Source organism: Mycteria americana, chromosome 1 (genome assembly GCF_035582795.1).
Source record: "Mycteria americana isolate JAX WOST 10 ecotype Jacksonville Zoo and Gardens chromosome 1, USCA_MyAme_1.0, whole genome shotgun sequence".
NCBI lineage: Eukaryota > Metazoa > Chordata > Aves > Ciconiiformes > Ciconiidae > Mycteria > Mycteria americana.
This window is the reverse complement of record NC_134365.1, coordinates 58,360,900-58,383,542: the sequence shown is the minus strand read 5'-3', so window position 1 is coordinate 58,383,542 and position 22,643 is coordinate 58,360,900. Positions and strand designations below refer to the sequence as shown.

The following is a 22,643-nucleotide window of genomic DNA, read 5'->3' as shown; positions in this document are numbered from 1 at the left end:
TTTAATGTGTGATTGGCATGTTGGAATTACAGACTTTTAATGCGTGTATGTATTGCCTTAAACCCTCCAACGGTTACAGGCTATTCTCAGGTACGTGAATATGCTGCTGTTTGTGTTTGTGTCTGCCAGAGCAGCTTCCAGAGGATGCACAGAGACCATCTGCCGGTCTGCCTGGCTCCACGCCGTGTCTGAGGGACCGCTGAAGGTTAACTGAGCGGGACTGGCACTTGGTGGAACGAAGCCAGGAAGAGCTTGCAGCTCTCTCGCAGGGCAGAAAGATGGGCTCAGCGAGCTGCGGTGCCTGGCACTGCTTGAAGCTAGAGGAATGCAGGGCGTTCAGCAGCATCAACAGAGCCCTGCTGCCGCTGGAAAGGCGCTCTGCAGGGAGGTGGGGTGGGTTTGTTAGAGCTCAAGCCTTGCCTGCTGCAGCAGGGTTTGGTTAGTGGAAGTGTTCTCAGGTGTTTCTGGTCAAAATGGTTTTATCAGAGGGAACCACAGCACAGTGGTTCTATCTGCTCTAGTGGTTTTATCTGCTCTGTGTGTCTGTCTCTGACCTACAGTTGTGAAGGGGGTGAGTGTGATTATGGACCCTGGAAAAGACAGTGAAGAAAACAGCCCTGATCCTGCTCTCCCTCGGGATACATCAGGAAGACGCTGTCAGGCAGGTCTGGGGGATCTTGTGCAGCCAGCTCGGTCGTTACAAAACCAAGACAATACTTCATTTCCTTTTTCTCTAGTAGTAGCTTTTCTTGTGATTTACACCACAGCTTATCTCGGGCGCTGAAGGGGGAGGCTGTGCAAGCCATTCAAAGAGAATTTATTTTTCACTAATTACAGCTCTGAAGCCATGGAGAAATAGAATGAAGCAGTGGAATAGAGGAAGGAGGGTGCTAAGCGTGAGATCTGACTGGAGAAAGGAATATGGAGCTCATTAAAAAAAAAAAAATGGAGAGAGGTGACTCCTGATTTGGGACTGGCCGCAATAAGCGCAACATCTGTGTGATGGATCAGCCTTCTGCAGAGGTAGCTGTTGCCCCCGTTTGCCTAGCTAGAAATGAAAAAAATGTTTAGCAAAATAAAGTAACGTTTAACAGTGTGCTTCCCCCCCCGCCCCCCGCATCATTGTCAGACCATCACACTAAACGTGCAAGCCAGCTCTCAGTGACAGTCCATCTCCTCGATGGTGTGGGTTCCTGAGATTGTATCGCACCCTTCCTCCACTTCTTCCAGGGCTTCCTGCGAAGCCTGCGACTCCAACTGTCCTGATCTTCAAAGCCCTCCCTGGCCCCGTGCCTACCCCGGGAGCCACCTGCGGCCCACACGTACTCCACTGGCGTTTCCGTGTCCTCCGCTGCTGCGGCTTATGCCCCTAGGACTGCCGAGAGCTGCTTTTGCCTAGAGCAGCCCACGTCGAAGCCTGAAGGCGATCCAGAAGTTAGATGGCCTGGGTTTTTGTTTTTCCTTTAGCTGAAGTTAAACTTGAGTTCAGTCCCAACTGTTTTCAGTTCCTGCTTGCAGTCCTCCCCCTCCTTCGAGCGGGAAAAAGGCTGCCACTTTCGTTCAGGGCTTTTCTCCGAGCAGTCAGCCTTCCCCGAGCTGGGGAGAGCCACGGGGCGGGGGCGTCTCCCCAGCCTGCTGCCCTCCCCACCGGAAGCAGAAGGCCCTGGGGACTGCCTTGCCAGGGCACCGCGCTGCCCCCTTCTCTCCCGCGTTTCCTACCTGCCCCGCCGGCTGCTCGGGGTCCGGCCCTGCCACCCGTTTCCCAGCCCTTCCCCTCCTCTCCGGGGAGAGGCTGCGGTGCTCCTCCCTTGCGAGGGGAGCGGGCAGGCACCGGCCGGGCGCCGCGCAAGCGGCGGCGAGAGGAAGGGGGTCCCGGCCTGCCCCTGCCGCCCCGGGCCCCGCCCCGCCCCCGCCCCGCCCCCTGGGAGCCCCGCCCCGCAGGCCCCGCCCCGCCCCGCCCCTGGGCTCGCGACGGCGGCGGGCGGCGGCAGCGGCGGCGGTCGGAGCGGCCGCCCCCATGTCGGGCCCGCGGGGCGCGCTGCAAGCCTGGTGCCGCCGGCAGTGCGAGGGGTACCGCGGCGTGGAGATCCGCGACCTCAGCGCCTCCTTCCGCGACGGCCTGGCCTTCTGCGCTATCCTCCACCGGCACCGGCCAGACCTCCTGTGAGTGCGGCGGCGGCGGTGCAGGCCGCGCGGCACCGGCCTCGCCTCGCCCGCCGCGCCGGACGGGACACCGCGGGGCCCGGCTCCGGCCCGCGGTCGCTGGGGCAGGAGGAGGGGGTCCGGAAGTTTTCGGGTGCGGGGTCGCCGGAAGCCCCGTTTCTGGAGGGGCTGAGCCGTCCGTGGCCCTTTGCCGCTCTCCCGGGGGCTGCCAGGGCGGGCGGGGGGCTCGCAGGGAGCTGGGGGAGATGGAGGCGCCTCAGGAAATGGCTCCGGGCTGGCTGGCAGGGAGGGACAGTCTCCCTGTGCGTGGACGTGGGGGGTTTGGGAGCAGAGAGTGGGGCAGCAGCTCTGTTGCCTTCTGAACATGGGTATGGGGATGAAGGATGCTGTGTTTCAGCGAGTGACTTTCTGACCCGGGCTTGGAGACCTGTCACGGTCAGGGCTAGCAGGAGTCGTGGTTTAAGGCCGAGGAGAGCATGGAAGTGGGCTAGGTCTGGTCTTGCACTAGCGTACTGGTACTGCCGTACACCCAACTGGGAGTGGTGCCTGTCAGGGAAGAGGCACCGTGCTGGCAGCTGGCGTGGGGGTGTTTCACCTCCGTGAGAGGTGGGCATTCCCAGTTCCCGAGGACCAGAGGCCTGCCTGGCGCAGGTACATTCCCAGCTGCCAAGGGCAGCCACTCTGAAACATGCAGAGCCCTGGACCGAGTCGCATCATGCATTTGCTTCCAGCTTGTTTGCTGTGGGTGCCACAGTGAAAGCAGGAGGTACCAAATACCAGCAGAGATAGCGAGCCTTGCTAGCCTCCCCAGGCAAACGTCTTGGAGTTGAGTTTCCTCCGTCAGCCTCCCTTTTGCAGAGTGACTCTGAGGGGGAATGTGAGTTTCAAGAGGCAGCTGGTGAATTTGGGGTTGCTTGGGTGCATGGTGTCAGGCTGGAGAAACTGGCTGAGCTACTGGAAGGAATCTGCTCCGACCTGCCGCTGTAACCCTGTGTGCCCCGGCGCCTCTGGGAATCCGCCTCCCATCTGCTCTAATCTTTTGTAGCCCTCGCAATGCAGGTAGGCATCGCCCCACCTTGCCGTCTCTCTGGCGTGCACGCATTCCTTGCCTGTCAGCAAAGCTTGTTGCTGCATCCCCTGTCACGTTCTGCTCTGGGACTGGTCGTTCTTCCTCAGAGGTTGCCTGAATTGACCAAATCTTCTTTTCTGAGCTGGCCCCGGGACAGCCTTGTGTCACGACAGCAACCTCTAGCAGGGTTGACAGTGACTCCACTGTGGAGCTGCAGTGTCCAAGAGAGGGCAAAACAAGCCTGTGTTCTTACAAGCAGAAGCTGAACAGGTAGGCTAGAAACCGAACTGCTGCCTACTGTGTTTCAGGTGGCTGCCACAAAACGCTCAGCGTGGCGTTCACGAACCACCGAGAACCAACATTTATGGTGGCTTTGCATTGCTCTGGGTCTTGAGGGAGCTGTGTGGTCTTGTGTTCCAGCAGCTCCCGGGTGGCGTAGCTTGCTCTGACCAGCTAGGATAGAGCCTCTGAAAACGCTCCTGGTTGCAGGGCTGCTGGAGGGGAAGAGGCAAATTAAGGACAGGAACACTTGCAATTACTGTTTCTGAAATTTTTAATTTTTTTTTTTTCTGGTGAGCGGCATAATAGCTGGGAACTGAAAAGCAGAGGTTCAGCAAAAGCTTACAATAAACATCACTAAAGCGACCTGATGGTTTCCTGTTAACAATATTTACCATCCCGTTAAGCAGCAACTGCTGCTCTTAAGTTGTCAGTGAGCTTAAATCTGTTCCTGGCAAATGTCCTAACTAAATGCTTCACAGGTCCTCTGCACGAGCGGTATCGTAGAGACAAAGCCCAGGGCCTTACAAGGACATGGCATGTTGTAGAAGGATTTTCAGAGGGTGGTCAGGAGAGTAGCATCATTTCATCTGATTCCAGCTTCTTCAGCCTGTCCCGATTTGGAAGTGGGAAGATCAGATCAGAGGCAGTAAATCTCCTGATGGCAGAGGAAAAGTAGTTGCCCTTCTTTTCTTCTAAAGTGCTTTCAGTCAGCCTGGTAATGGGACTTGGCAGGGATCTGCGAGTACGTTTCTGACCTTGCGTGGTCTTCCTGTGTGCGGGGCTCTCCTGGCCCGTGTGAGGCGGCTGTGCTGCTCCCCGAAGGCTGAAGTTCCTCTGTACTCAGCTGCTTCCCCACTTGCTGCTGGCTTCCCCTTGGGTCACAGAGGGAAGGAACGAGCACATCCATACAAGAGCTGAGCTGGAACTGTCTCATGTACCTGTGCGACACAGCTCCTCTGGCACCCTGATCCTCCGGGCTTTCTTTTGCAGCTGTGGTGGCTGTTGGTCTGTCCCAGTTGTCTGACCCTGCCTGGACACCCCTCTGTTGCACTGTTGTGCTGGTAGGTGACACGCTGGGGAAGAGGTTGTCATGAAAGGAAGTGAGGCAGAGGACAGTTCCGCGTGACCCCTGTTTTGAACACGGTCCCCTTGGAGGGATGCTCCTCTGGAGAGCTTCAGAGCCGCTCCTGCAGGGCTCTTGGAAACACTAGAGTTTTTTTTGAAAGAAGCAGCCAAAGCTGGAAGTGCTCAGTGTTTACTGAATCCAGCCAAAGGTGTCTTCAACTGGCCACCACAGATGGGGTGCATGCCTGTGGGACCTGTGTGTTTAGCTCTGAGGTTGAAAGTCCCTGACTGTAACTCCGCTACTGTACGCACCTTGCTTGGTTTCACTGCCTCACTCTCCCGATCAGGGAAAAGGGGAAACCTGGATTTAGCCTCTGACTGCACTGCTGACTGTGTGATCTTGGGGTGAGACATTTAATCTCTTCTTTTCCCTTGTCAATTAAGCTGGAAGCATCCAGGCCAACTTGACAGTGGACTGTGGGGATTAATGAGTTTGTTTGTTCAGTGCTCTAGAAATCTAAAGCACGAAATTAGTGTTTACAAGGCATTTGCCGCAGCTTAGTGAAGCAAAAAGCATCTTTCAGCGTCCCAAGCTGTGCAGCCTCCCCGGAGCTCGGGAGGTTCTTGGCATTCGGGGGCGAGAAGAATAAGAGAGCATGGCACATGCCTTTCGAGTGCCGAGGGAGAGGCAGAGGCTTGAGGAAAACAGGAGATGAGAAGAGCCGTGCGCAAGAAATGCTATTTTGTGTCCCCAGAGCTGTGGGTTTGGTTACAGGCAGGATCACAAATCTCATTTGTTCCTTCCCATGTACTGTCTGTATTTCCCTGACTAGACCCGGAAAGCTGAAGGGCTTATTATGCGGCACTGCCGTTAAAGTGCTCATGATTTATGTTTGAGGAATCCAGGAATTTGCTCTGGTTTTAGCTGTACGGCGCACCCTTCCCCCTTCCCTGGGTCTGCTGTGCTCCCTGGCAGCTGCCCTAAACCCCGGAGTGCTTAGTGGCTCTGTATGTATCTAATTAGGTAAGCGCTTGGGATGTTATTTGCATGGAAATATTACTCCAGGATATGCTGCGACGCTGGGGTTTGCTGAGTCAAGACAGTTGTTCAACTGGGATAGCCAGAATCTCGCCTATTCTTACATCCGATCCCTTGGACTGGTATGTTGTCAGGAGAGGAGCCTGAGCAGGGCTGGATGAAAGGCTGCTGAGATCAGGGCAAGGAAATAATGTGACATGCAGCCACATGTCACAGAGGAGCGGGATGGCAAGTTCTGGTCTTTCTGCAGAGGAGGCGGTTTATAGAGAGGAAAGGGGTATGTCTGGGGTGACCTTCCCCCATGCCATGCTCCTTGCACGTTGGTACGGGGAGCATACCTAGAGCTTCAGGGATGCCACGCTACAGAGCGGCATGTGGGAGTGCTCATGTCAGGAGTGATGGAGATCAGCGCGGTCCTGCTTGGCTTGTTCGGAGAGGGAGCTGGAAAATGCAGCGGAAAAGAACTGAATAAACTGTGATCCCTGGGGCCTTGTACTGATGGACTTCAATATCTCGAGTAAAAGCTGAGAGTCTGCAATCCTACGTTAGTGGAAAAAATCTTCTATTCCCTTGCTGCTTGGTAACCCCCCTGTTACCTCTCGAGCTTCATGTCCTCTCTGCTGGCATCCACTTTCCCAGGCAGATTTGCCTTGGTTTTCTAAAATGGCTTTGGTTTGCTGGGGCAGAGTGGAATGGACATGATGTTTTGTCTGTCAAAAAATACTCTCCCAGCCCAGGCCACCAAGGAGTCTTCAAGCTTCCAGCTGCACTACTCCCATATCCTGAAAGCGAGGGCATTCAAAATGAAGGTCATGAATGTTTAGAGGTCAGTTGATATACAACTTTGCTGTCATCGCTTCTCCTGTGTTCCCAAGCTGGTATTTTCTTTAAAAGGAAAAAAAGAAATACAGCAAGGTTAAAGGGGTTTTCTAGGCAAAGAAAAAAGACTTAAGGAAAAAACATCTTCCAGTGAAAACTAGTCATAAATACAAAAAGGGCACTAGCTTTCACATCAAAGCAAAGGCTGCAGCTGAAGCCTTTTCTCATCAGTGTGTAGAGAGGGAAAAGTTGCAGTATTTTGAACACGCTGAGCTCTGCATGTGTATTTGCATGTGCTTTCAGAAAGGTGCTTAAAACAGAGCTGAACGTCCAGCCCATCTTCTGCCTATCTGCCGCATTTGCTCCCGCAGCAGCGAGCGGCTGCAGTTTCATTTATCTGAGAGGAAACGGTACCAGCAGCCTCTTGCTTTTGAACGGAGGAAGTGTAATTTTATGGTGGCGCAGGCAGCTGGGAAAATCTTCCTGAGCTCATCACAGACTTCCTCTGCAGCACTGGGAAAGGCGTGCGAGGGGCTTCGAGAAGGGGCCGGTTGCCCTGCGGTGCGGCGCCGGGGCGGGTTGGGTCGGTGTTACAGGAAAAGGCGATAAAATCCAAAGGGGGGTGGAGGAAGGCAGGCTCCTGCAGCCCCTCTCCGCGGGCGCACAGCTGAGGATTTGCCATCTCGCCTGGTTCCTGCACACCGCCTTTACAGACAGTAATAGAGAGGGGACACGCTCCCCCTCTCTAATCTGAACTGTCTTTTTGGGTCGGTCTCCCGAGCTTTGGCACCTCTCTTGGGGCCATTGGGGTGGCTTCGTCTAACCCTAAACCTCTCTGGGCTGTGTCCTCCTCCGTGAATCCAGCTCGCAGGCACACTGAGCTGCTGCATGAGGTTTTTTTGGTAACAAAGCTGAGATCCATGGCAGGAAGGGGCTGTAATCAGTTTAGTGTGATGCTGCTTTCACGCATTACACCCACACGCATGTGCAAAAGGCATAACTAACTCCTCCTTGTATTTCTCCCCCTCTGTTGAAACCTGCAGACCGCTTTAACCCTCTACCCTCTGCTCCTCTGACGAAGGCAGCTAGTCAATCCCTGTGGCCGGGCTGATTCGATCCCCTGAAGGGATCCAGGGGAACAAGTGAAATGCCACAACGTGCCCGGGTTGGGAACTGCTGGGGTTCCCCTCTGTGCCCTGAGCGCCTTGCATTCAGCAAGCTGCCTCGCTGTAAAGGCTGCAGCCGAGGACGGTTTCCTGTGTACTGCGAGTGTTGGGGGGCAAGCGAGGACTGAAGTGCAGTTTAAGACCTTCTGTGTCACCCCAAATCCAGGGGTGACCTCAAATCCCTTAAGGTGGTGCAGGGAGGTTTGTCTAAGGACCCTTGTAGGAGGGAGAGATCTAGTGCAGGCGGCTCTTCCTCTTGAGGTGGGGGATCTGCTTCTCCATCCTCCTCCTGCTGTTGTGCCGGTGGCCTTGGAGGGTCACGTTCGGGGTGGTGTCATGCACCCTTCAGTGGAGCGGTGTGTGGTGCTAATCAGAATGTGGCCCTGGTATTTCTGCAGCCTTTAATCACAAGGGCAGAAGAAGCGGGTAACGAGAGACAAGAATGACATTTTAATTTCCTGGTCACCACCCATTTGGGATTTGCTTTCTTTTTTTAATTGCAATTTCCCTTTGGTTTCTTTGTCGCTTTATAACCTGAAATCTGCTTTGCCAAGGTTTTGTTTATCTAGGGCCTTATATGTTGAGTTGTTGTAAGGTTGGCTGTCCTGCGAACCTGCGTGTGGTGGCATTGGGGCACTTTTCCTCTGCACCTCATGTGGCTTTTTTGTGCTTTTTCATTTCAGAGACTTTGATTCTCTCTCCAAGGATGATGTCTATGAGAATAACCGCTTGGTAAGTCCCTGTTATGCAGTGCATAGAAGGAAGAAGGGACACGAGAATGACTTGATGGAGGTCATGTAGTGTGGGAGGACTTTGTGACGGTGGTGAGGGTGTAAGAAAAATCTGTGTTTGTAAGTAACAGACAGGAGCTTCTCTGGAAACATAAGGGAATCTGAAACGTCAGCTTCCAGCCTGTGCTGAAGAGAAGATGGTTATCCTGATAGTTGTCAAGACAACATCTCAGGTGAAGATTAAAATGGTGCAGCATCTTGACCTCAGCTGCTCCAGACTTGCAGGCGGTAGAAGCAGGAAGCTAGTTTTACTCCAGGCATAAGCGGAGAGGAAGGTTGTGCTGGACCTAAGCTGGTCTGTAGTGTTCCTCTCCTGCTTGGGACAGCTGGAGCCAACAGCAGAAGCAGGCAGTGGGGAATGGAAAGATGCCCAACCCAGGGGCTAGGGGTAGGACAGAGCAGCAATAGCCTTGGGTTTTTTTGCTGAGAGAAAGACCTAATTGCTGCAGGCTCCATCTGATAGTCCATGGAGAGACATGGGCCATCACCTTCCCAAGATGAGTTGAGCTAGGTCACTTGGGTTTTCAGGATTAGGGCTCTGCAGTTGGGTCCTGGCCATGCCCTTTCCTAGACCAGTTGGCCCCTTTCAGCCATTAGCAGCTATCTTTTCCCATTTGAGAGCCACACAACAGGTTTCTTGTCCTATTAGTGACCCCTAAGCTGGGGTCTCTCCTTGCTCCCTGCTGCTTGCAGCCTTGTGTTCAGCAAGACTCAGTCCAGAGAACTGGCTTAAAGCCAGGCTGAGCAGACCTGAGTGTCCACAGGGGGCATTTTACACCCCCAGTTACTGCAAATATCCGTTTTAATTTATTTCTCCGTTCCTTTTCTTTAGATCCCACACCCTGCACAGCATCTTGTGCCCCAGAGACCAGGCACCTTCAGTCTTTACCCACACCCTGCACCTGGTACCTCACCATTCAGTGCCCACACCACTCTCATCCCTTCCTGACTCGCTTTCTCTTCGGTCCCTGCCATAGTCTCGCATCCCCTCTCCCTTGGAGATCAATGTGGATATGCTGCCCTTGGCACAACAGCGGGATGGCCAGTGTATAGCCAGTAATCCACATACACCGCTAAGTGGGAAGCTCTCAAACAGCTATTTTCCTCCTTCACTCCTTCCTTTCAAGTAGCCGTGTTTGCAATTGTAGGAGCTGTGTGCTTCTTATCACAGTGTCCTCGTCATTTCTGCTCGCTGAGACACAGAAAAGCACTGAAGTGGCTTGTGCATGGCAGGCTGCTGGCTGTTGAGCTGGGATGGCTATGTTAACTGTGGGAGGGGAAGATGTGGCATCCCAGAGCATGAAAGGATGGGCAGAGTCAGTGTTTCTGTGGGGTGAGCGTTTGGGGTGGCCAGGGACACTGCTCAGTAGAGCTGGCATTTGGCTGTGTCACTGGAAGTACCTGCCAGCCCTAGGCCCTTCACAGTGCCAGCCAAGGCTCTGCCGGGCTCTTGCATGAGGGCACCGGTGGTGTGCCCATTTCACGGGTTGAAAAAACACTGGTGTTGTGGGGGTTTTTTTCCAATGAAAACTGAGACCTCCTGAGAGTTCCCCTCCCTGTCCCAGTGCAGCAGCTGAATGCCAAGACCCCTGACGTGGGAGTTGCAGGGGCACAGGCAGCTGAAATGACTTGGAGGAAAGGGCAGCTGCAGCAACTTGTTCCCTTGCTTCCGATGCCACCTTTCCAGTCAAGCAGCATGTCTGGGAGCCTCTGTCCATCAGGGATGCCATAGGCTTACTACTTAACCTTCCCCAGGGTCCTTCCAACTTGATTTCTCTGTTATTTTTCAGAGAGCATCAGTTTTCTCTCATTAACACCTTTCTCTGCTGTTCCTGCAGGCCTTTGAATTGGCAGAGCGGGAGCTGGGCATCCCAGCCCTGCTAGATCCCAATGACATGGTCTCCATGAAAGTCCCCGACTGCCTCAGCATCATGACTTATGTGTCTCAGTATTACAACCATTTCAACAACCCTAGCCAAGGTGAGTGTCCTCTCACCCCTCTGGCTTCCAGTTTGCCCCGACTTGAGTACAGGAAACCCAGCGTTACCTTGTGCTTCCTCCTTCCTATGGCAAATGGGAGCTCTGTGTGTTTGTGGGGAAGGGGAGAGAATTGGGTAGTACCTGCCTCTCCTGGATCTTGCTGATGGCGGTGAGGAAGGCCTGGAACAGGGCGGGGACTAGGGTGAGGTTTCACAAGAGGTGGATTTAACAGCTCAGGCTGTGGAAAGAGGAACGCCTTGTTTCTCCTCCCTCCGCGCTGCATTCCTGCCGCTTGGGTTGGGCCACCACCCCTGGTGCTCATCAGACCCCTTTGTGATCTGCTTTAACCCACTAAAATGGGAGAAAGCTAGATAGGCAGCCCGCCTACCGCAGCTAATTTTTATCACATCTGTAAGTGTAAAGCGACTGGACGTCAGAGGGAGGGGAGCCAGGGTGGAGTGTCTCAAATCAGCTCATCTGTCCTTGCAACTGCAACCTGAGCTGAGTGCTGCTCTGAGGCAGCTCTTCCAGGGCATCCCTCCTGGGTGGAGATGAGGGCTCCAGGTCTCTGCTCCGCTCTCTAGCCACAATGTTGGATAAATCTCTTCCACGTGGGTATACTTATCGAGGGATGCTGGCCTCCCAGCCGAGGACTCCTGCTGGGGACTGGCATGTGAGTGCCAGCCCTGATGGGCAAGGGATGCTTTGCAGACCTGCTGACAGCCTGGAAGCCCTGGGGCCCAGTGGGTCACAACAATACATCAGCAGCTACACAGAGTGCTCTGGGCTTTAAGCATTGCTTAGGGAGTTGGTTACAAGGAAGCCAAGCAGCATTTGATGAGTAAATCAAATCACAGTGAGAAGCTGGTGTCCCTGGGCCACAGAAGGGGATCCACAGCAGGGCTAGGCTCTTTGGCAGCCTCGCAGCTGACCCATTATTAGATTTTGTTTGTCTCTTCCACCTAAATTAGGCACTGAAGTGTTGGGAGTGGCAAGTCCCATCCTAAGTCACAAGGCTAGATGACTTCTCCCCCCCCCCCCCCCCTTCCCCCACATGGGTGGTGTGAGTCACCGTTCCTCTTGGTGCCTGATCCTCCTTGCCTTCTGCCTCCAGCCAGAGTCCCTCCGCCTATGAAGCGCCCAGCTGCTGCCTCCTCGCCTCCTCTGCTGTCCCACAAGAAGCCCGTGGCTGCAGTCCAGAGTCCCCCGGCACCACAGGTACTTAATTTCTTGATTCAAAGCCAGCCTGAGGCAGTGGTGCTCCCTGCGCTGCGGGTGAGGAGATGGGAGAGAGCCCATCACAGCGGGATGGATCTTTGCAGGGGGCTACCGATGTATTTTGGGGTGAGAGGGGTGTTTGGGATTTTGGTGCCCTGGGGGACCCTGCTGAAAGAGTGATTTCTCTCTAGGAGTCTGTGGACTGAAATTTGTCCGTGGCAGGCAAGAGGTTGGGTGGATTGGCACTGGATGGTTCCTTGAGCCACCCAGGGCACAAGCACCCTCCTTCCTATGGGAGGATAACCCTGTAGATGAGGAAAGAGCAGGAATGTGGGATTAGAAGAGCAGAAAAGATGCCTTTTTCTTTCTTGGCCCTTTATTTCAGGTTTTAGCAGATGTCTGGGGTTGCATATTTTCTAAAGAGAGGGGGTTCCTCTTGCAGGTCCCTGCTGCCTGGGGTTTAGATTAGTCCCTTCCACAGCCCTTCAGCCCTAGACAGGGGCAAGGCACCTTCTGGATTGGCCCCTTCTAATTTGGGAAGAGGCAGCCTGCCTGTGCCTGGACTCGAGGGCAGCTGTTCTGTGCGTTGTCAGACCCTGAAGTCAGCCCCTGAGCTGTGCCACAAGCACTCAGCAATGGGCCTTGCACAGGCAGCAGCTGCTCTGGAGGAGCCGTGGGCTGGGGAGCAGCTCGTGGCCCCCCTCCTGAGCTCCCTGTGTGTTGTGTCTCAGGACGATGCCCCCTCAGACCCATCGGAGCAGTCCCAGCGCACAACGCTCAGCAGTACCTGTGCAGCCTGCCAGCAGCACGTCCATCTAGTCCAGCGCTACCTGGCCGAGGGCAAGCTCTACCACCGCCAGTGCTTTAGGTATGTCGTGGCCAGGCCTGGTGGGGTGGCCGCTCTCCTGGGCAAACTGGAGGTCTGTGGCCAGCTGCACTTCGTCTTTGTGTGTCCGTGTCCTTGGGCAACATGGAGCATCTATGACAGTGCCCAAAATGATACTGAAGAGGGTCTGTTTGCCTGCCAGCCCCCTGTCCCAGAGGTTTAACTAGCCCCTTGTGTCCAGCCCTGTGCTGCTTGCCCCCGCTGCTCTCTTGCACTTTCCCACTTCACTGACTTGGGATCCCAGCCCCTTGTGCTCTCCCACCTCCATAAACCAGGATGCTCTGCCTCTTTACCACCCACCTACCCAGAACTCCCAGCACCACCTTCTGATGAGGTCTAAGCCAGGACATCATCCTACAGATCTCCTTCCACCTACACTCCACATCCTCAACTGGATATACAGGCTCCCACACTGCCTGGGGTGGTGCTGAGCTCTCAGGGGAGCATGTGGAGAGCTGCAGACTGTTACCAAATCGAGGAATGAGGGATTAGACGTCAGCAGCTCTGTGGTTACTCCCTGGGTGCAGGTCCTTACCTGCAGCACCTGTGAAGTCATTTCACTTTGCTTTCCCTGCTCTGATGGTGAAGGGATGAGATCTCTCCTGTGGGCCACAGGGCAAGAGCTGGCAAGTGGGCAGCTGGCATCTGAGGACAGAAATATTGAGCCACTGGGAAGATATGGGAGGCCTCATTCACCTGTATAAACAGTTCCTGCCTAAACCAGCTGGGCATGTGTCATAGAAACAGCGTCGCAGGAGGGGAGCTGGGCTGGGGCCCATCAAGCTTCCCATCTGCAGCTGGGGCAAAAGTAGGAGCTTTGCTCATGGGCCAGGAATAGGAGAGGTGCCCTGTCTGCCTTGGCACAGCTCATGGCCCTTTAGACTGAGCAGTGAGATCCCTGTAATTTTATCCCGAGTGTTTTGCCTCCTTATGCTTTTCTTGTCTTTTTTTTTTCTTCCCCCTGCTGGTTCATGGGCACTGTTTGGTCAGGAATGTCCTGTGGCAGCGTTTTCTCTGGGTTGATGGAGATAAAACCAAAACAAACCTCTTTCTCCCCTTGTCCGAACTTGCCACCTCTTCATTTCATCATACCCTTTCTCTCTAGAGCCCCTGTGTCCTCACACTTCTGCTCTACTTTTCAAAGGAAATCCCAGTCAACTGGACACCCAGAGCAGAATTCCTCACCAAAATTATCTGCTTGCAGTGTAGGGCAGCCAGCTGCTGCGAGCGTCAGGTATTCAGACAAGAAGGAACAAGCTTGGTTTTCATGGGAGTGCTTGATCAGCCCCTTGCCCTTGGCTCTCATGTATGCTAGCCGCCTCCCTTCCCAGGTGGAAAAGGGCTGACTTGGTTGCCAGTGCTGTGTATCACGCTTGTGCCTGGAGGGCTTCATTAGGGAGGATTCAAAGGCTCAGTGGGGAGAGAGTGGATGATCCAAGGAGATGTGGCAGACAGTGAAGGACCTCAGTTTCAACAGGCAAGGCCGAGTGTAAGAACGGCCGTACTGTGTCATTCCCTTGTCCTTCCAGCCAAGTGCCGTGACCCTGGTGGGGGCCATGGTCAGCACCAGCGAGGGTGAGCGTGAGACCAGGCTAGGCTTGTATGCTGCTTCTCCTGACTGCTCTTCAAGCCTCCAGCATAGGGATTTCCTGAGTTGGAAGTGGCGTCATTTTATTTAATACTCAGAGTTGGGGGGGGGGGTATTTTTTTCCCCCACAAATGTGTCTGACGGTTCTTTAACCCGCCTGGACCCTTGGCCCCCCCGAGGCAGCCTGTAGCCTCCCTGTGCTGGTTCTGAACCAGCTGCTCCCTAATTCCAGTCGATGCTCCCTGTTTCATGTCTGTGAATGATTGATCCCTCTCCCCCTCCCAGGGCCACCTGTGATCTTGTAGCTCTCTCTCCTGTCCCCCACCAGCTGCATCTTTTCCAGGAAAACTGTGCGTTTCTACTTTTCCAGGTCTGGAAACCATGCTGTATCTCAATACCAACTGTTGCCCTTCCACATCTATTAAATCCTTTCCGAGTTGAAGGAGGAACCAAATGCGCAGTGTTTGAGTTGTGAACTCCCCGTGGGTTCATACAGTGGCACGATGATGTTTCTCTGTTCCTCTCCTTTCCCGAATGACTTCCCCAAGACCGTGCTAGGATTTAGTAGCAGGGGTGGGAACTAACTCCATGGCTCTGCAAGGATCTCCCAGGTGTGTTGCCTTCCCCGAGGGGCAGGATGGCATCCCCCATCTCATGGGGCTCTCTTCTCATTGACAGGTGTAAGGAGTGCTCCAGCACGCTGCTCCCGGGGTCATACAAGCCCGGGTCAGAGGCAGGGACTTTTGTCTGCACGCAGCATCGTGGTAAATTGGCCGTGAGTGGGAAGGCCGTGAGTGGGAAGGCGGAGAGGAGGCCCAGCCCAGACCGACGGTCGCCAGAGCTGAGAACTGAAACTGGGGCTGGCAGCGTGCATGAGGATGCCCTCCCCGCAGGAGCAGAGGTGGGGAAGGACGATGGCAACTCCTTGGAGAGCATGGCAGAGACCCAGATGCCTGCAGAGGGGCTAGGTGGCCCAGCGGAGAAGGACAGTACACCCAGCAAAGCAGAGATGGCGATGCCCCCTGCTCACGCAGGCAGCGGGGTGCCCGTCTCCCAGACTCCCCCCAGACCTCCCCTTCCCAGCAAGCCCACAGTGCTCACCCAGGACAAAGCCAGCTCGCTGGACGGACGGCTCAGAGACACACGGCCCACCCCTGCCCCAAGGAAGGCCACTGATGCATCAGCCCTCTCCCCTCCGACGTCTCACCCTGTCCCCCGGCCCAGGTCCACTCTCCAGGGCGAGGGCAGCGAGTGTGGGCCTGGCATGGTGAACGGTAAGAGAGCGCAGTGGCAGCAGGGGTTACCCTCCACCTCCCCAGCAGCTGCAGGTTGGATGAGTTTTGTTCCTTCTCTGCAGCCTGATGCCCTTCTGCCTCCAAATAAATCTCGGGCTCAGACACGGATCCTTTGATTGCCAGCCATCCCCATAGCGGGGAGAGCAGCGCTAGGTTTCACGCCTGCCTGCTCCCTTATATTTCTCCAGAGCTCTCCAGGGGGTGCTGCCAGTGTGGAGGGAAGGTGGCAGTGCTAGAGCAGTTTGCAGGTGGGGGGACAGAGGGGCATGTCAGTTCTCCAGGTGCAGCTCCCGGGGTGGGGTGGGGAGAAAAAGCCAAGGGGCATGTTTGGGGTTGACTGACTGCACCAACTGTGGGAGAAACGCCATGAGGTCTTCAGAGAGTGGGAATAGCCAGCCTCCTGCGGGGAGATGTGTAAGAGGTGCCTCGTGTTGATTTAACCTCTTTCTTCGTGTCCTTTTGGTGTTGTGACAGTCTGACCCTGTGTCTTTCTAGGTAGGGTACCTGAACCCAGCCCCCCTGTCCCAAAACCCCGAGGGAGACCCTGCTCCTCTGATCGGTACGTCCTTCTGTTCGCAGATCACTTGCAAACCCTGTAGCAAGGTGGGGCTGTGGGGACAGCTCAGCTGTGGTCTCCTCTCCCACCTCCATCAGCCCCTGCTCTTAGGAGGATGTAGGCTATGATCGGGTCCCTTCCCTTACCTAACGGGTGCCAGCCCAGTACAGTCAGGCTGACAGTGTTTGTCCGTACCTCCCAGGGACTTTGTCTCTTAGGGTTTGTAAAGAGTTTGGGGGCTTCAGAAAGGCGTTTCTGTGGCACGTGCAGACTGCTAAGTGCCTTCTGAAATGGCCCTGCTTGTGGGTGCTGAGAAGGGGACACTTGTCTGCCTTGTGGAGGGTTTGTCCTGGGAAAGGTCTAGTGCAGGGACATTGTGAGCACCTGGCTGCAACCTTTACACCTCCCAGAGCTCGCTGGTGTTGGTTCATTCTTGCCTGCTCTTGGGAGAGAGGTTGCACAAGCTCCCCGCATTCACAACGGCCTGCGGCAAGTGATGGCTGCTTTCCTGATGAGCAGTGATTCACTGAGCCGTGGTGCGGGCTTGCCGTGGGCTGTGCCCCCAGAGGAGCAGTGGCACTTCCAGCCGCAGGAGTTAGCAAAGAGGAGTCCGTCCCTGGGACGCTCGGATGATAAGGTGACAAACAGCCCTCTAAAGTGTAGGAAGGGAGCATGACCACAGAGGGCAGGTATCTGATCTCGACTCCCCCTCCATCCACAGCCTGGGGAGCAGAGCTGGGTGTAGGAACGGTGTCAGGGAGGGGAGAACAGCTGTGCCCATAAAGCTCAGCCTTTACTGCTGCTTAGCGGACAGAGGCTGTAATATTCAGAAACCAAAACGCTGGGCCCAGCAGGCAAGACAGGCAGGCTGTGCTTCCCTCAGGCCCATAGGTTTGCCCGCAAAGAACAAGACACTTTGTGTCTGGGGGAGACTAGGGCCACCCTTGGATGAGAAAGCTGCTTCTGCATGGGAGACATCCTGTTCCATCCGTCCTTTCCCCTGAGGGCTAAGTCCCTCTCCTGTGCCTTGCCATCCCAGCTTGTCTCTGCTCCCTGCCACCTCAGTCTGTCTTTCTCTTCTCCCAGTGCTGGAGCTGCCGCGAGAGCCAAGGACCCACCGTGGATGGCCTTAGTGCAAGCGGAGCCCAAGAAGAAGCCAGCTCCCCCTCCTCCCCCGGGCAGCAGCCATGAGACTCCAAGTAGGACTTCAGAGGAGGAGGATGGGGAGGAGGTGGGGAAAGCCAGCAGCGAGGAGAACAAGTCTGATGCCACAGAACCCAAACCATACAACCCCTTTGAGGAGGAGGATGAGGAGGAAGAGGAGAGTGCTGCCACCCAAAAGAGCACGCCTGAGCAGGAGCAGAGCGACACTGCTGCCAAGCCTCTCCACCCCTGGTACGGCATCACTCCCACCAGCAGCCCAAAGGCGAAGAAGCGGCCAGCCCCACGAGCCCCCAGTGCTTCCCCACTAGGTGAGCTTCCCCCCACTCCCTTATTCCTCCTCCGCAACCCCTGTGTGGCCCCTTGGAGGCTCCCCCTTCCCAGGCGCCTCTGCATCACCCTGGCAGGCCAGGCCTTTATGCAGTGATGGTTGTGCTGGGACTTGTGTTAGCCATGTCCTGTCTACCCACTGGAGCACAGCATTTGCAGGCAAGACCTTTGTTCTGGAGTGTTCCTTCTGTCTTCTCTGAAGACAGACAGACACTGGTTCCCTTTGCACTTGCCCCTGCCTCCAGTATGTACCACTCTCCCCTTCTCTCCTGGCTGCCCCCCAGTTCCTCCCTGAGCTCTCCCTTTGCTTTGCAGCCCACCACCCCGTCTCCAGGCTGTCACACTCTGAGCCATCGTCCTCCACCCCATCTCCAGCCCTCAGCCTCGAGAGCATCAACTCTGAGAGTTCAGCCAAGGTGCTGGGTGACACCAATGAGGCCTCAGTGCCCAAAAGCTCCTCCGAACCTACTGTCCACACGCCAACGGCCACCAAGACCTCTAGCACTGACACGCCACTGGCCAGCGTCTCCTCCAGTGAAAGCCCTGCTGCCCCAGCCAGCCTCTCCACCAACTCCTCCTTATCCTCCTCCAGCGAGCTCGCCAGCTTCAGTGGGGAGGCGCAGCCCAGCACCCCGCACGCCAGCAGGAGCATCTCCACCGGCAGCTTAAAGACCAGCCCCAGCCGGCTGCCCCCCAAACCTCCTGCTGGGGCTAGCCCTACACCCATCCTCTTGGCTTCAGATGGGGGTGCTGGGAGCCCTAAGACGCCCTCCTCGCCCAAGCCACAGCTGAAGGTGAGATGGTGACCTTCCTCCCATCCAGATCAGGGGGCTTTTCTTCCCCATCCATCACTCGGTCACAGTGAGGATCATGAGTCCAGGCTCGCCCCTTAGGTAGGTCTGGTGCGTGACCCCCTGAAAGCAAGCCTCGGGCATGTGCTTGTTAAGTGGTGGCTCTGCTTGTACTCTGCCTGTCCCACGTGCTAGAGAAGAGGCAGGATGTCGTGTGGTCAGATCAAATAGGAAGGGAACCATGAAGGAAAATAATTGATCGTGCTTGTTAGAGAGAAGCTGGGGAACTGATGCCAAATAGGAGCACAGCTGGTTTTTGCCCCATGGCTAGGCTGCTGGTGGAGATCAGTGCTGTGTTCCTCCTCTAGGAGTGTGTGGGGCAGGACAAACCCCAGAGCTGCCCCGTCTACTCAGTCCCAGCTGTTGGGATGCTGTATGCCTTCCCTTTCCTGGACCCTCGTGTATCTCCTGTTGTCCCCCCTCTCCAGTCTTCCTGCAAAGAGAACCCCTTCAACCGGAAGCCATCGCCTGCCGCCTCCCCCTCCGCAAAGAAACCTCCCAAGGGCTCCAAGCCAGTGCGTCCTCCTGCACCGGGTCACGGCTTCCCTCTGATCAAACGCAAGGTAAAAGGGCCCTCAGGAGGGGGGGGGGGGGGGGGGGGGGGGGGCAAAAGTCAGCTTTGTACCATCCCCCAGGGCCATAGCTGTACACATGCACCCTGCTGATGCATGTGTGGGAAGGGATTGCAGCAGGTGGCTGTGGCTGGGGAGGATGGTGTCTAGGCTAGACCCCATTAATGGCAGCACCATGGTCTCCCTTTGCTCCAGAGTGGGGTGGGGATTTCGGATCCACACTTAGGTGGAGTGGTCTGTTGTCCCCCCACCCCCGTTAGTCTTGACCAGCCTTAGGGTTACCCCTGGAAACTGGAGGCTGATGGTAATGGAATTCTCTGCCTTGTGGTTTGGCAGGTGCAGACAGATCAGTACATCCCCGAGGAAGACATCTATGGGGAGATGGATGCCATCGAGCACCAGCTGGACCAGCTGGAGCACCGTGGGGTGGCCTTGGAGGAAAAACTTCGCAGCGCTGAGAATGGTGTGTGGGGTGGGCTGTCTGTGGGTGTGGGGCGGGATGGACCCTAGGGCTACCCTGTGTCCAGCCAAGGAGATAGCAGCGGTGACTTCCTCCCTGCTGATGCTGGGGTTGGAAGAGCACAAGGGACTGTGCTGGGCTCCAGGAAGGGTCACAGCCATACCCTGGACGTGGAGATGTCTCCAGAGTGGAAACAGGTGGGAGAAGAGATAAGGTCTCTCTGGGGCTCAGGAACAGGCTGAGGTCAGGTTGGCTCTAGCCCAGTGCCCTTCTCCTGGCTTGGCAGAGCCCATCCTGCTGCAGGGTGATGGGATCCTGCAGGGCTGGGGATGGCTCTGAATTGTCCCTTCGCTTGGCAGACAGCCCTGAGGACAGCTTGCTGGTGGACTGGTTCAAACTCATCCATGAAAAGCACATGCTGGTGCGCCACGAATCAGAGCTCATCTACATGTAAGTGTGTGCGAGCGTGTGGGGAGGCACTGATGCTCTTGCAGGGAGCCCTGTCTCAGCGCTCCTGAAATTGTGCTTCCAGGGCAGAGCCTGACATGGCCTCCTTGCATGGAGAAGGGAGGGAAAGAGGCCAAGCAGACAAATGTATCCAAACACACTCAGAACTGACCCACTGCAAGTCACCAGAGCCCCTGCAGCACCTCCTCTGGGGAGGCCTTGAGCAGCCAGGGCTGGTCCCTGCTGGCGCTTGGCTCCCTGGCCCTTTGGCTATATAGGATAAGATCAGCATCTCGGTGGTTCTTTCCAAGCTCACCCCGTACCTTGGGATGATGTTCTGCCTCTCTGGAGCCTTGCAGTGGTTCCTGGCAGTGCCCCCTTCCCTTGCAGCTTCAAGCAGCAGAACCTGGAGCAGCGGCAGTCAGACGTGGAGTATGAACTGCGTTGCCTCCTCAACAAGCCAGGTAAAGCACCGCTCTGGGTGCAGTTTCCTCCGTTTCCCCGCAGGGCTTCATCCCCCCTCTGTCTTGGTGGGTCTCGGGCAGAGACAGATCTTTAGGGATGCCGGCGCAATCAGCTGGCTTTAGAGCTGTGGCCCCATCTCATTGCGTGCCCCAGCCTTGTGCAGGGACGTGCTCCTTTTGTCCCCATGGGCTCTCCCTCCACAGCACTGCTAGCCCAACTGGCCCTGCAGCATGGCAGGGTAGCAGGGGATTGTGCTAGGGGATCTCTGCCCCAAAAGCTCTGAGTTTCAGAGCTCTTTCAGCCATTTAATCGCCTGTCCTTCCTTGGGGTTTGGCTGGGTAGAGAAGGACTGGACCGATGAGGACCGAGGGAGGGAGAAGGTGCTGATGCAGGAGCTGGTGACCATCATTGAGCAGAGGAATGCCATTGTGAACTGCCTGGATGAGGACCGGCAGAGGTGAGTGAGGACTGGGGTGGGCTGGGGGAGAGGGGGAAAAGCATAGCCCATCTGATGAGCGGCTCGTGGGGGTGTCCCAAGATGTCCCTGTTGCTGACATCTTTCTCAGGCTTCCCGATCCTTGTCTCTTTGAATGCCTTGTGTGGGAAAGACAGGGCAGTACGTGCAGCACGTCGAATTTATCCTGATGGTAGCAAATGCTCACAAGACAGTGATGGATCTGCCCCTCTGTGGCTTATAAGTAGGAGGTTCTCTAGCCTTAAACAATACAGCAGCTGTTTTCAGGGCTGAATTGCTGACCTATTTCCCACTCTTTCTTTCAGAGAAGAGGAGGAGGATAAAATGTTGGAAGCCATGATTAAAAGGAAAGGTAAGAAACAATTGGGAAGATTTTTGGAGTGATGTTTTCACTGCTGACCCCAGTGAAGGGCAGCATAAGCCATTCATCAAATTGTGTGCAGAAGGAGAGAGTGAATCTAGTCTGTGTAGACTGTGGAGCCTTTCCTGTAAGGCCGTTAAAGTTTGGGGCACAGAGGTGCTGTGCACCTCTTATCACAGAAAGAAGTGTGTGTACAGTGGAGGGCTTTGATTCATGGCTCTCAACCTTTCCCCTGTTGTCATGCATGTATGTGTGTGTACAACCACCGGCATCCCGCAGTAACAACCTCCTTTTGCAACTCCAGAATTTCACAAGGAGACGGAGACCGAGAGCAAGAAGAAAGGCAAATTCAAGCCCATGAAGGTGCTTAAGCTGCTGGGCAACAAGCATGACTCCAAGAGCAAGTCACCCAAGGAGAAAAGCTAGAGCAGGGGAACACCAGCAGTGGGAGGGATGTGCTGCCCAACTGCCCTGGCCTCTCCACAGCTGGCTGGGATGCCTGCCAGGAAGGGGGGCTTGTCTCCCTCCACTCCCCTCGCCTCTCCCCCCACTCCCTCCCCAGGCACTGGAGCTGCCACCTCGGGGAGATGCCAGCCCTCTGCCCAGAGTGGGGGAGGCCGACCAAAGCGCTCCCCTTCCCAAGGCTGCGGAGGAGCCTGACCATCCCCTCTGTGAAGCCTTGCTAACAAGGTGGGGAGAAGATGGATTTGCTTTTTGGATACGTTACCCCATTGCATCTTCTTGTTATTAACTGAGAAGCAAGCCAAGGAGTTTGGTGTTTGTGGGAAAACTTGCACTAACTACCCCCCATCCCTTCTCCCGCTCTAACTGTGACAGTTCCACGTGCCTCCAACCTCTGCCAGGAGGGGACTGGGCCTGCCTGTCCCTCCCTGCCCACCTGGTCTTGTCCCCTTCCTGTCCCATTTTTAACTTCAGGAGAAAGCTCTGGCATTAGAATCAGGATTCTTTGGGTTTTACTGGCCTGAACTAAAATGTTAAGAAAACACTCCCACATCACAAGGCTCTAGAGCCATAGCCAAAAAAATATGCCCTATTTATTTTGAGCTGTCCCCTCCCTTGAGCGCCAGGGCTGGGTGGGCTCCATTACAGGGCTGAGAGGACCCAAGGGGACGGTGTACAGCTGCTAGGACATAGCTCATGTGCCCTACTCAGGACATCTTGCCCCCCACTGCTGCTAAACACCGCTGACTCTGCTGCCTTTGGGGGGAGGGAGGAACATTCCTTTTCCAGGCAAGGGCAGAAAAGCTCAAGACTGACTCAGTGCCAGCAAGGGGCACTAAGCTTGCGCCCCTGCTCACCAATGCCAGCCTTGAGAGGCATGGTCAGAACTGACCTTTACCCAGCTTCATCTCTGTATACTTTAAAAGTGTGCAGGGTTTGGCTGGTTATTTTTTACACCTCCTTTACTAGATGAATTCAAACCCACCCTAAAACTTTTTAAACCCCTTATTTTATTTGTCATGTGTGCGTGTGTGTACAATGGAGGAGGGAATGGGGGGGCGGTGTTCTTCCAACCATCCCTTCTTCCTTCCATTTTTGTTTCCTGCCTTCTCCTCCAAGGTGAGGAGTTATTTATTGAATTG

At 55.4% G+C, this 22,643-nt stretch overlaps 1 protein-coding gene across 4 annotated transcripts; it reads left to right on the top strand.

Moving 5' to 3' along the window:
- The first annotated feature begins 1,954 nt into the window (after window positions 1-1,954).
- Window positions 1,955-22,111, top strand: MICALL1 (MICAL like 1). Of its 4 annotated transcripts, none has more exons than XM_075500887.1 (16): window positions 1,955-2,163; window positions 8,287-8,335; window positions 10,233-10,374; window positions 11,489-11,592; window positions 12,324-12,460; window positions 14,745-15,340; window positions 15,857-15,920; window positions 17,004-17,389; window positions 17,724-18,202; window positions 18,688-18,822; window positions 19,168-19,294; window positions 19,651-19,741; window positions 20,129-20,202; window positions 20,546-20,660; window positions 20,984-21,030; window positions 21,344-22,111. In XM_075500887.1, exons 1-16 carry the CDS (start codon window positions 2,018-2,020, stop codon window positions 21,463-21,465), a joined length of 2,814 nt encoding a protein of 937 aa, XP_075357002.1. In that variant the 5' UTR covers window positions 1,955-2,017; the 3' UTR covers window positions 21,466-22,111. The 4 variants fall into 4 exon arrangements, with proteins under 4 accessions (XP_075357002.1, XP_075357007.1, XP_075357014.1 ...); XM_075500892.1 differs by lacking the exon at window positions 1,955-2,163 and adding an exon at window positions 5,575-5,603; XM_075500899.1 differs by lacking the exons at window positions 1,955-2,163; window positions 8,287-8,335 and adding an exon at window positions 8,465-8,567.
- Window positions 22,112-22,643: the final 532 nt, after the last annotated feature.